We start from the raw sequence: 13995 nt of genomic DNA on the forward strand, positions 1-13995 counted from the left end.
ACTTTTTATAATTAGTATCCATATAACATTTGAAAAAATTAAAACTTTATGTGAAGTTGTATGTTGGTTTCTCTCTTTGTGGTTTCTCTCCTTTTAGGGATGCCAGACTTTGGTATTTATCTTATATAAGTTTACTCCCTTCATACTCTAATAGATAATATGTAATAGTCATGAGGCTATTTGTATTGTGTAAATATTACTGATTGTACCTTTAAATAGTTCTGTAGAGGACTGAGGACACTGATGATACAGGAAACTCAGAAGAACAAGCAGAGGATTTCCAGCAAAGAAGACGAAATCAGTGATTGTTATTGGTTCAAAGCAGCGACGAAGTCCGGCGGACTTCAGGAAAAAGAGATGTCCGGAGTATCCGTAGTCCTGTGGAGGAAAAACGATGTCTAACAGACAGCTGTGGGATAAGGAGATGTATACTTGGATGACGGAGGAGGAATGGAAGAAAAAAGAGGCAGAGGAGGTCTAAGAGAGAGAGGGAGGAAGATTGTGAGCTTGAGTCTGGAAGAAATGGCGGGAAAAAGGGAGAAGGTTTGGTGAAGAAGAATGGTAGGAAATGTAAGTAAAGTGAGCTGAAGACAGGAGGAGAAATGGAAGTGAATGAGGGTGAAGTATCGGAGGTGTTACGTGTGGTGAAGTACTCAGAGCCAGAGGCTTGCACAGAGGGTCAGGATAAAGATGAGTCTGTGACAGTAGGAGTGAAGTTTTTGGAAAAAGTGGACCCTTGCCTTTTGGCTGATCCATTTGTGGTTTCAAGATGGGTGAAAAAAGCGTTGGGTATAGTGGAATCGGTGAGGGTAACCAGAAGTGGTCTAGTGATAATTGTTTGTGTTTCTGTTGGGCAGAGGGAGAAGGCGCTCAGAGTTAAACAAATGGGGGAAAGAATTGTTAATTGTTTCGCTCTCAAGAAAAGGGTGCCATTGAAAGGAGTGTTTACTGGGGTAGCAGTAAATGTAAAAGTGGACCAACTGAAGGGGAAGATTCCCGGTGTTTGTGATGCTCGTCGTTTGGTGCAACGCAAACAGGGTGGCGAGAGTGGGGAAACAGAACAGTCATTGTCTGTTCTTTTGAGTTTTGAAGTTGAGTCTTTGCCTGACAAAGTGAAGTTAGGATATATAAGTTATCCTGTACGAGCTTATGTGCCGAATACATTACAATGTTACAGGTGTCAAACTTATGGTCATGTGGCAGCAGTATGTAGGAGAGAGGTTCCAAGGTGTGATAAGTGTGCAGAAGGGCATGAGACAAAGGAATGTGTAGCATTGGGGAAAGTAGTGGTATGTGCTAATTGTGGGTGTGGCCATGGGGCTGGGGATCAGAAATGTCCTGTGCGAGAGAAACAGGTTGAGGTTTCCAGGGTAAGAGTAGTGAAGAAGTTGTCATATGTTGAGGCAGTGAAGAAAGTAGAGGAAGAGGGGTCAAGGGGTGGGGAGTGGTAGATATGTACCAGAACAGAGGGATAGGCCAACAAGTGATATAAGTTTCAGTAAGATTGGATTTTTAGCGTTTATAGCAATGGTTATTAATTGTACTGCAGGGATGGAAGTCAAAGAAAATTGAGGTTGTGGTGGCAGCTGCAGAGAGGTATTTGGGTGTGCGAGACTTGACATCAGAAGAGTTACAGGGAGTGTTAAGTGGTGATGTCCCATCATTTCAGGTTGAGGGCATGATGTAGGAATGAATATATGTAAATAGTGGAGAAGGGTGGTGTTAATTATTAATAATAATTTTGAATTTGTGAGTGTAGTGTTAGATTTATTTCTTTATTTGATTTTAATTTTCAAGCAAAATATAAGGGAGTTGTACTCCAGTCTGGTAGGTGGCGGTAATGCAACAAATTGGATGCCAACCGCCGTTAAACCTAATTGAAGACGAAGAAGCAGAAGAGGACACTGATTGGCCTCGCAAGATGTCAATCAAATGGGCTTTTTTTTTTTTTTTAGCTAAACAACAGCAACAAGCTCCACACAGCAGTGGGTAGGGTTTGTTATGACAGGTATTAAAGGGATTCAAATAGTGATTGAACACTGAAAATGATGACAGTGTTGCCCTTGGACCAAAGTAACGGTTCACGGCGAGCAAAGCTACAACGGTGACCGGCCTGAACTGATTTTGGCTACAGTTGCGTATTTCGTTATTGTTGCGCGTGTTGTCTGACCCGACGATGGTGGAGGTATTTGTTGGAAAAACTCTCCTCAATAAAGAAGGGGATCTTATTGACCCAGAAGAAGCTCTCATGAATAAAGTAGTGGGAATATATTTTTCTGCCGGCTGGTGCCCGCCTTGTCGAGATTTCACCCCTATTCTATGCGATTTTTACACGGAACTTGTCGAGGAGAGCGAACCACCTGCACAGTTAGAAATCGTTTTCATATCTTCTGACAAGTCGAATGATGATATGATGGAGTATTATCATGACATGCACGGAGATTGGCTGGCCCTGCCTTGGACGGATCAATACAAACAGTAAGTTCTTATGACTGTCTCATCTTTCATGTAGCCTATTACCATTTGAGTTATTGTAAAGAGATAGTAGTGACAAACATTTCTGCAAAAACATGGTTGAACTGATCTTAGGACTATATGCTTTCCTCCACTGTCTGCTAAATGATGTAAATGTAATGTAAATGTCTAGCCATAGTACAGCGATTGTAAGCAACAGCCTTTGTAAGAGGTTTATGGGTCACCCTTTGAGGGATTAGGTTTAAAAATAGGGCAATGTCTCTACCTGCCTGATGAGACAAGTGATTGGAGCTCAGCAAGGGAGTTTACTGTATTCCTCTGCTAGATTGGGACCTGTATTTTGTGTTGTACAACGTGTGTTCTGATAGTCTGAATGTTATGTTCACCCATTTCATTGATAATCGGCCTGTCAATTATGAGCAATGTGTGTAGCTAACCTACCAGCCATCCCGCCAATAATTGGTTTCCGGAATGACACAATCCTTTGTGCCTTCATAAAAAGTGAACCTTTGTCTGGTATAAGCCATATAGTGAAAAAGTCATGGTTATGCCCTGTGCTCTTCCACTTCCCCTTCAGTGACTTAAAGAAGAGATTCAATATCACAGCGGTCCCTAAGCTGGTGATTGTGAAGGAGAATGGAGACGTGATCACAGACAAGGGAAGGAAACAGATCCGGAACCAGGGCCTAGCCTGCTTCAGGAGCTGGTTGGAGGTGGCTGAAGTGTTCCAGAACTTTAAAGCTTTGTAGACATTCTAGAGTACATCATTCTACATTATAGAGCACCTTCCTGCTCCTGACCCATAAAAACTATTATTTTCTAGCAATACTGTCAATACTAAACTTCTGCACTACAACAACAACAATGGGGCTTTTTTTCTAAATAGGCTTTTATAATACCAGCTACAATAGAAACAATGAACAGACATGAGTGGCTTATATTTTCAGAATACATATTTTGAGGTGTTCGGCTATTTTTATATTTTGTTTTATATGACTTAAAATGCACAATAATTAAATCCTTTGCTCTCTGTTTACAGAGTCTTGTGTTGTTGTGTTATGTATGGAACATTCAAGTCACTGTCATTCCCTAGTGTGCCATTAGTATGCTACTAGGAAAGCCCATAGGATAGTATTTCCACCTTAGCTAATACACCTGAGTCTCGCTCCTCATTGCCTTTGCACCTCTTTGCATTTAAGCATAATTTTGTTTTACTTGTAAATTGGCATGCTCCTCAACGTTGATTATGATAGTCTAGTCACTCAGCACACATCCCAGTCTCTGTAGATTTGATTGTTTTTAAGGTTACCGTAGAGCCTTGTTGTAATCATGCAAAGCAGACTCCAGAGATTCTATCATAACAAATCATGTTGATGTACATGAATTTAATAATGTCCTTTTGATGACTGTAAACGAACAAGGTAATGCTAATATCGTTGCACTTTATTTCAGTGATATTATAGCAAGTTCACTTAATACCAGAAGATGTCGCTATAGACTCACTTATGAGGCTACATCCTCAGCTCTAGATTGTTAGAAACAGCACTATATCTTTCTTTCCTCCTAGGTTGTATGTTTTTCAACCTTATTTTGTGAGAACATTTATTGTAAACAATGTCCTTTTAAGATAATATTTTGCGAGAGTTGCTATTGCAGTATGTCAAACAGGGAAACTAGTTTGAGGGGGATTTGACCAAATGTTAAGCTGAACTTGACCCTTTGCAGTAAGAGGCTTTACAAATTGGAGGAATTCTGTGTTAAACAAACCTCTCAAAATGGCATAGTCATAGCGTTTGCTCCTCCCATCCGATTACATTATGGTCTCTGACTGAAATACTGCCTACATAGTGCTGAGTGGGCCGTTCAGTCCTCAGGTGAATTCACTTATGCAATAATGGGGAATTATGTAGAATCTGTGGAAGAAACTTGCCGTCCTTACTCAACTGAAGTGCCTTTAGGTCAGCGTCTTGACCATGAAAATGTCTATTTGGGTTTTGATTAAAGATTTTTTGTCAAGGTGGGCAACAGGTGATCAGAGCTACCTTTACACCTTGTTCACTTAAAGAGGCTTGAACTACACTCTAAAAATGAGGGGTTCAACAAGGGTTCTTCTAAGATCCTCAAAGTTCTTTGAAGAACCTTAGGGTTCTTGGCACTGAAAAAGGTTCTTCCAAGAACCCCATAGGAGGAGGGGTGCATCGAGGAACCTCCTTAGTTGGTGGGGGTTCTTGCAGGAACCTAACTGCCCAACTGAAACATTTGGATTTGAAAGTACAGCAGGTGCAGGCACTTAACTGAAAAATGTAAAGATCTCCTCAATTTAAGGTAAGGTTTGTCCCTTGTATAATCTAAATTGATATTGTTTTATGATGATACCGTCTACCTTTTCATATTTGTGCAAATCTTTCTGAAACAGAAAATGGACACAATTCAATGGATATCAATCAACAAAGACGTAAGACTATGTAGGCTATAAGAATATGTTGAAGTCTAGCTGTATTGGGTGCAGATGACTGAACTGCTCACTTTTGTGTCTGTGTCTGCAGGTTTACAGACGAGGAGGCATACAAAGGTATGTCAATTGGTATATGATATGTTATGTAGATCACATTTACTATCCTCCTCCCTTACCTCTTCAATGAAAATCCCATAGGCCTCTACATTATGGACAAGGTATGTGTATGAAAACCATTATCAAAACAGTTATTTTCATTCACATTCACCACATAAACCAAGGTATGAATTCTGTTGTGTGCATGTTTTGTTAATTATCTGTATAATTACTATTTTTTTGGATTCACAGACTTCACCCTCCTTACAGCTCTGATGAATATAACAGGAAACCTGTTCAATCATCATGCACTGCGAAATCAATCTGGCTATGGATATGGAGAACATCAACACTCGAGAGGAAATACCCATTGAACTTGGGGCTCTGCTGGGAGTTTCTCATATTTGGATTTTTTATTCTGCTTTGCCACTAAAACTATAAGGGACAAACCTTTCCTTACATTGAGGAGAGCTTTACATTTTTCAGTTAAGTGCCTGCACCTGCTGCCCTTTCAAATCTAAATGTTTCTGTTAGGCAGTTAGGTTCCTGCAAGAACCCCCACCAACTAAGGAGGTTCCTCAATTAACCCCACCTCTTATGGGATTCTTGGAAGAACCTTTTGGGGGCCATTTTCAGTGCCAAGAAAACCTAAGGTTCTTCGAAGAACTTTGAGGATCTTTAGAAGAACCTTTGTTGAACCCCTAATGTAGTTCAAAACTTAACCCCAAAAGGTTATTTGAAGAACCCCTAAAGGATACTCCAGGAACATTTTCTTTTTAGAGTGTAGCGAGCCTGGGCGAGCTCATACCTGTGCCATAAAGGTCTAGACCTCTTGGCGGAGGCCATAGTTTGCTCATAATATGGAGGAATAGGCTACCAGGTATAAGGCAAAGAGTCCCTCTGACGCCTGACAAAACTGACAATATACAATATTGTTTAGCTCTTCTTGATTCAACCATGATATATACCTTTGCTCAAAGAGCAAACTAAAAACCCTTTGGCTGTTTGACCAGTTTATACTGCTTAAATGCATGGCACACTATCACTTGCGCTGTTCTCAGACCTGCTTGAACCAGACTTACCAAGTATTCAAATGAGCCACTGCTCTGAGACCTGTTCTCAGTGTGCTTCGAGACACAGCCGGTGGGATTGTGTGAGTAATGAGTACGGCCCTGATGAATAAACCACTGTATGGTAGCGGCGGTTGTGGTTTTCATACCGCTGCTGAGCTCTGCTTCTAAACCGCAATGTCAACAGAACAGAGTTGCAACAGGAGGACCTTAGTATTTCCTTTTCTCAACTGACAGAGACTCGTGTTACCGGAATAATGGACCTGATGTTGGGACCAAATAGGATTTTATCCATCAAATTGATCTTGATTTATTTCCGCATGTATGTTAGCCAAGAACAGTAGGCCTACGTTTGATATTTCACAACCACAGTTTTACTTGTTCACAGTGGCGGCTCCTGAAAAAATTCTCAGGAGGGGCAATTTTTCTGATGATTTAGGTGACCTACACACATTTTAAAAAAGATATGTCCAGCAACAACATGAAGACAGGGGCAGCATATAAGTCAATACCAGAAGCATTTATTGACTGATCTGGGGAGATGGATTCCAGTTTCTGTGACAGATTATAAATAATCTCTGATGCCTTTGTTATATTAGCTTTTGGTTGAATGTACTGTCGTAGTAAATATATAATGTTATAGCTTGGTCTGACTAAAATCTTGTGCATGACCCATTTTGTGTTGGGCGTTTGTTTTCAATCAATGCTGTTCCTATCCTATAACAATGGACAAAAGAGTCCTATCTTGTCAGCCTTGTCAGCAGGTGGCCAAGGACAACACCCACGCCATAGGTCTCTCAGTTCTTCCAACTCACGAGTTCTTGCTCTGAGGACACACACACACACACACACACACACACACACACACATCATCACTGATAACACACACACACACACACATCATCACTGTTAAACACACACACACACAAAAATCCCCTCTCTTTAGGCTGAACATTTGAAGACAGAGAACCCGACTCAGAGCCAATGCAACAGTGGAGGGGACCTCGCCCAACTCATCAGGACCAATCAGAAGATCAGAACTACTAGATTCAACCTACATCATTTATTGTATAAAATGTCTGCACACAATGTTTTCGGGGCTCTCTTCAGATAGCTCCCTAAGAGTTTGACGAACGAGTCCGTGCACGCGATTCCAGATATCTTTACCTCTGAATAAACTGCCTTTATTATACCATATCCACCCTGTCCAAAGTCTCTACTTGGTCTCAGTTCTCCAGTAAACTTGTGATTATCAACAGTACACAACGGTAACAAACAATTGGGGGAACTCACGGGGCAGATAGTAAGGTCGCAGTGACACAGAAAGCAGTTCAATGTCGGGGGTACAGAGTCACTCTCTTACCAGGATCGATTTTCCCTGTGACTGTGTCAGATCGCGGTCCGCTCTGACCAGGGTGAAGCCGGCCGGCTCCACTTCTCTGTCCGGGACTCTGTCATCCAGCCAAGTCTCCCAGCTGTATTGGATTCCGCTGCCAGCAGCGTTTTCATTATTTAGTCCGTTCGTAGCGGGTATGTACACGATCAACAAGATCAGTCCAAAACCCACCACTGGAAATCCATGGTTGGCAGAATGTTTGTAAACTAAGTGTACAAATTAAAAACCTAAAATAACGCCACTAAGTGTACAAATTAAAAACATAAGATAACGCCACACTGCAGGTCGCAACAGAGACGCTGCTAGCCGCTATTTTCTTAGTTACGTTCATGGTTACGTCACGTATGACGAAAGCGCGTAAGTGCAAGCCCACAGACACCCATAGAGATTGTATTGAAAGCTTTGAAATTTGAAAAAAATAGATTTTACATGGGAGTCTATGACAGACTTCTGGGCGATTTTCAACATGACTGAAATCGCCCCAAAAACGGGCGGGGCCATTTGAAGCACGACTTTAGCCTGATTTGACATTTAGTGGCAGTCAGATCAGATTAGAACACTGATAACTACTGTTGCCGTGATATAATTGATTAGAAAAAAAATCCCTTCCTTTTCCCGTTTGGCAGTGCGTCGCCCATATCGCCCTATTGAACACACCGCCCCTGCTTGTTCATACTAATTTAGATCAAAGGACAGAATCGAGTGTGGAGCGCTTTATAGAATGCGTGTCAGGGGCGTTTCTCAACTCTCATCTCCCCGATTTCTTCACATGGAACTGTCAGTCTATTTCAGGGCCAGACCAAAGAAGATACAGCACAAGTTGCACAACTGAAATTGGGCATTGACGAATCCAGATCCACATGTCGCATACATTAGGAGATTCAGTCAAATAAGACTACTTTCTTGCTGGCCTGTGTATGAACAACCTGGTCTCAGAGCATTTCGTATTATTCTGTAAGTAAATCCGAGGGACCCCTTTTAGTATGATATGTTACGTTTCGTATGGTAGGCCTATGTATTAATTTGTGGATGTCCATCAACCATTTCGTTTGATATGTTATGAATTACAATTCGTATTATATGTTACTAATTTGCAAAACATACAATAGGGAAATGGTTAGCTAACATGCGAAATTGCTAAAAAAGTACTAAGTAGTTGAAAAGTTGCTAATTAGTTAAAATGCTAAAGTTGTCTGAGATGACATTCGAACTCGCAACCTTTGGGTTGCTAGACCTTCAGGTTATACGCCCCACCCCTCCACTCTGACCAACCAACCTACTTTCGTTTTTTTGTTGTCTTTGTAACAATCTGTTTTATGTAACCATACCAAACTTAACATATCGTACTAATTTGGGGTCCCGGGTTTACATTTACTATGTTACGTCTAGTCTATGAGACCAGGCTGGTATGAAAGCCAGTAGTTTCTTGTGCTAGTGGCTTGCTGAATCAGGTAACAACACGTCCTTTATGTGAGTGGCTCGAGGAGAGGCGGAGGAATCAACCCGGTGGGCTCGCGGATCCTGTTCCTGTCAGAGTATACATACACATACACACTTTAAGCTCGTGTTCACGGACTCAGGAGCTCGAAGACCGGTCCGGTGTTGGTTACCGCACCGTGCGCTTCAGCGAGCCCCTCCGCTGGAATTAAGAGAAATGGATGAATGAAACTGAAAGGTATTTATTGTTTCATCTTGTCTGTCTAAAGCGTGAGATTGTGATGCTGTGGGTAAGTAGGATAAACGTTGCCATTGGTTGTATATTGTTTGAGAGTTGGTGTTGATGGTTACTTGAGGGTAAAATTTGGTGAGGAAATTATTTCACCTTTAAGTAGTGAGTTCAGCCATTTCAAGTCAATTTGTAAAATTAGTTGGTGTGTGTGTGGAAAGAGAGGAGACTCCTTGAATAATGGTGTCTCATTCATTGGGACAGGATAGTGGGATGTTTGTTGTTTAAATTATGGGAGGGCAAGATTATATTGGGAAGAGAATGGACTAATAGAATATGGAGTGGAGATGGGATTGTGTCTATGAGATGAAAGAGGGTAGTGTTGGAATGAGATGAGACAGTATCATTACTCTCACTTCTCCAGCATTAAGCTATTGGGGATAGGATGGAAGGGGTTTAGTGAAGAGGAGAGGTGTACACGGTTCTCTCATGTTAATAGACATCATGATGACACATTTCTTCTGTGGGAGAGACAGACTGGCACTGACTTAAAGAGGCATTATGTTGCAACGCTCCTACCGTTTCTCGTGTGAATAGAAACCTACAATGGTAGCACAGGTTCCCTTTTACCTATTACTTCTCTCTTTCTCCATCCCTCCTGCTCTCTCTCCCTTTCTCTCGCTCTCTCTCTCTCTCACACACACGGGGAGAGAGAGATGAAGTGTAAATCAATAACTGAACAGGGAGAGGTCATGCTTTCAATTTGTTTTGTGCGCAGGCATGCACCCACACACATACAGTGCCTTCGGAAAGTATTCAGCCCCCTTCACTATTTCCACATGTTGTTACGTTACAGCCTTATTCTAAAATGGATTAAATTATGTTTTCCCTCTTCCTCTACACACAATACCCCATAATGACAAAGCGAAAACAGGTTTTTAGAAATATACAGTGAGGGAAAAAAGTATTTGATCACCTGCTGATTTTGTACGTTTGCCCACTGACAAAGAAATGATCAGTCTATAATTTTAATGGTAGGTTTATTTGAACAGTGAGAGACAGAATAACAACAACAAAATCCAGAAAAACGCATGTCTAAAATGTTATAAATTGATTTGCATTTTAATGAGGGAAATAAGTATTTGACCCCCTCTCAATCAGAAAGATTTCTGGCTCCCTCTTAAAGGGAGTGCTCCTAATCTCAGCTTGTTACCTATATAAAAGACACCTGTCCACAGAAGCAATCAATCAATCAGATTCCAAACTCTCCACCATGACCAAGACCAAAGAGCTCTCCAAGGATGTCAGGGACAAGATTGTAGACCTACACAAGGCTGGAATGGGCTACAAGACCATCGCCAAGCAGCTTGGTGAGAAGGTGACAACAGTTGGTGCGATTATTCCCAAATGGAAGAAACACAAAATAACTGTCAATCTCTCTCAGCCTGGGGCTCCATGCAAGATCTCACCTCGTGGAGTTGCAATGATCATGAAAACGGTGAGGAATCAGCCCAGAACTACACGGGAAACACATTAAGGTCCTGGAGTGGCCTAGCCAGTCTCCAGACCTTAATCCCATAGAAAATCTGTGGAGGGAGCTGAAGGTTCGAGTTGTCAAACGTCAGCCTCGAAACCTTAATGACTTGGAGAAGATCTGCAAAGAGGAGTGGGACAAAATCCCTCCTGAGATGTGTGCAACCCTGGTGGCCAACTAGAAGAAACGTCTGACCTCTGTGATTGCCAACAAGGGTTTTGCCACCAAGTACTAAGTCATGTTTTGCAGAGGGGTCAAATACTTATTTCCCTCATTAAAATGCAAATCAATTTATAACATTTTTGACATGCGTTTTTCTGGATTTTTTTGTTGTTATTCTGTCTCTAACTGTTCAAATAAACCTACCATTAAAATTATAGACTGATCATGTCTTTGTCAGTGGGCAAACGTACAAAATCAGCAGGGGATCAAATACTTTTTTCCCTCCCTGTATATATACTGAAATATCACATTTACATAGGTATTCAGACCCTTTACTCAGTACTTTGTTGAAGCACCTTTGGCAGTGATTACAGCCTCGAGTCTTCTTGGGTATGACGCTACAAGCTTGGCACACCTGTATTTGGGGAGTTTCTCCCATTCTTCTCTGCAGATCCTCTCAAGCTCTGTCAGGTTGGATGAGGAGCGTCGCTGCACAGCTATTTTCAGGTCTCTCCAGAGATGTTTGATCGGGTTTAAGTCCAGGCTCTGGCTGGGCCACTCAAGGACATTCAGAGACTTTCAGAGACTTTCAGAGTCCCGAAGCCACTCCTGCATTGTCTTGGCTGTGTGCTTAGGGTCGTTGTCCTGTTGGAAGGTGAACCTTCACCCCAGTCTGAGGTCCTGAGTGCTCTGGAGCAGGTTTTCATCAAGGATCTCTGTGTACTTTGCTCCGTTCATCTTTCCCTCGATCCTGACCAGTCTCCCAGTCCCTGCCGCTGAAAAACATCCCCACAGCATGATGCTGCCACCACCATGCTTCACCGTAGGTATGGTGCCAGGTTTCCTCCAGACGTGACGCTTGGCATTCAGGCCAAAGAGTTCAATCTTGGTTTCATCAAACCAGAGAATCTTGTTTCTCATGGTCTGAGAGTTCCTTAGGTGCCTTTTGTCAAACTCCAAGCGGGCTGTCATGTCCCTTTTACTGAAGAGTAGCTTTCGTCTGGCCACTCTACCATAAAGGTCTGATTGGTGGAGTGCTGCAGAGATGGTTGTCTTTCTGGAAGGTTCTCCCATCTCCACAGAGGAACTCTGGAGCTCTTTCAGAGTGACCATCGGGTTCTTGGTCACCTCCCTGACCAAGGCCCTTCTCCCCCGATTGCTCAGTTTGACTGGGAGGCCAGCTCTAGAAGAGTATTGGTGATTCCAAACTTTTTCCATTTAAGAATGATGGAGGCCACTGTGTTCTTGGGGACCTTCAATGCTGCAGAAATGTTTTGGTACCCTTCCTCAGTTCTGTGCCTCGACAAAATCCTGTCTCTGAGCTCTACAGACAATTCCTTCGACTTCATGGTTTGTTTTTTGCTCTGACATGCACTGTCAACTGTGGGACCTTATATAGACAGGTGTGTGCCTTTCCAAATCATGTCCAATCAATTGAATTTACCACAGGTGGACTCCAATCAAGTTGTAGAATCATCTTAAGGTCAATGGAAACAGGATGCACCTAAGCTCAATTTCGAGTCTCATAGCAAAGGGTCTGAATACTTATGTAAATAAGGTATTTCTGTTTTTTGTATTTTTAATACATTTACAAAAATGTCTAAAAACCTGTTTTTGCTTTGTCATTATGGGGTGTTGTGTGTAGATTGATGAGGAAAAATAATAATGTAATCAATTTTAGAATAAGGCTGTAACTTAACAAAATGTGGAAAAAGTCAAAGGGTCTGAATACTTTCCGAAGGCACTGTACATACACACACACACACACACACACACACACACACACACACACACACACACTCATCCAGCCAGCCCACCCGCCTAATGTCATGCTAAATTCTGATGACTATTGGGGAGATTAGCAGTAAGAGATTCATTGGGAATATTGTGAGAGACTTGAGTGTCGGTATTTAGGTTGGGCCCGGGGTTCTGTTTCACCATAGCTAAACCACATCACAACATCAGACCTCCTATAGCCTATAGCCGCAATTCTGCTCTCTTATAATTCAGGAGCTTGGTTTTAATCAGGAAAGTTTGGGTAAAGTCCCTCATTGCTAAAATATTTGTCCAAAAAAGATGCTGGTGTTTTCTAAACCACGAAAAACACAACTGGGATTGATTGAAATGTATTTTTTATGAATTATTTAGTGTGTGCACTGCCACCTTTCCAACTAGTCACTTCGTCAGATTTCTGCCCTGCTAGAGCTGCCCTGGTCAACTGTAAGTGCTGTTATTGTGAAGTGGAAACGTCTAGGAGCAACAACGACTCAGCCGCGAAGTGGTAGGCCACACAAGCTCACAAAACAGGACCGCCGAGTGCTGAAGCGCGTAGTGCGTAAAAATTGTCTGTCCTCAGTTGCAACACTCACTACCGAGTTCCAAACTGCCTTCGGAAGCAATGTCAGCACAAGAGCTGTTCGTCGGGAGCCTGGAAGCAATGTCAGCACAATAACTGTTTGTCGGGAGCTTTGTGAAATGGGTTTCCATGGCCGAGCAACCGCACACAAGCCTATGATCCCCATGCGCAATGCCAAGCGTCAGCTGGAGTGGTGTAAAGCTCGCCGCCATTGGACTCTGGAGCAGTGGAAACGTGTTCTCTGGAGTGATAAATCACGCTTCACCATCTGGCAGTCCGATGTACGAATCTGGGTTTGGCGGATGCCAGGAGAACGCTACCTGCCCGAATGCACAGTGCCAACTGTAAAGTTTTGTGGAGGAGAAATAATGGTCTGGGGCTATTTTCCATGGTTCGGGCAAGGCCCCTTAATTCCAGTGAAGGGAAATCTTAATGCTACAGCGTACAATGACATTCTAGACGATTCTGTGCTTCCAACGTTGTGGGAACAGTTTGCGGAAGGCCCTTTCCTGTTTAAGCATGACAATGCCCCTGTGCACAAAGCGAAGTCAGAAATGGTTTGTCGAGATCGGTGCGGAAGAACTTGACTGGCCTGCACAGAGCCCTGACCTCAACCACATCGGACACTTTTGGGATGAATTGGAACGCCGACTGCAAGCCAGGCCTAATTGCCCAACATCAGTGCCCAACCTCACTAATGCTTACAGGCATGCCAAATAGGCAAATAACGGCGCAGTACAAGAGTGATGTGAAGAACGGCATCTCGGAACACATAACTCGTTGGT

General features: G+C 42.5%; 2 protein-coding genes across 2 annotated transcripts in view; both read left to right on the forward strand.

Moving 5' to 3' along the window:
* Nucleotides 1-1972: 1972 nt before the first annotated feature.
* LOC311128109 (nucleoredoxin-like protein 2) lies at nt 1973-3507 on the forward strand. The gene is made up of 2 exons (XM_084160081.1): nt 1973-2478; nt 3053-3507. Exons 1-2 carry the CDS (start codon nt 2177-2179, stop codon nt 3222-3224), a joined length of 474 nt encoding a protein of 157 aa, XP_084016207.1. The 5' UTR covers nt 1973-2176; the 3' UTR covers nt 3225-3507.
* Nucleotides 3508-8886: 5379 nt separating this feature from the next.
* The window catches only part of LOC311127307 (chondroitin sulfate N-acetylgalactosaminyltransferase 1-like), a 38783-nt gene continuing 33674 nt past the window's right edge, over nt 8887-13995 (forward strand). The window contains exon 1 of the mRNA XM_084159118.1: nt 8887-9167. The gene's annotated coding sequence lies outside the window, so the exon portion shown is untranslated. The remainder of the gene's footprint in view (nt 9168-13995) is intronic.

This window comes from Coregonus lavaretus, assembly GCF_964263955.1.
Source record: "Coregonus lavaretus genome assembly, chromosome: 4".
Taxonomy (NCBI): Eukaryota; Metazoa; Chordata; class Actinopteri; order Salmoniformes; family Salmonidae; genus Coregonus; species Coregonus lavaretus.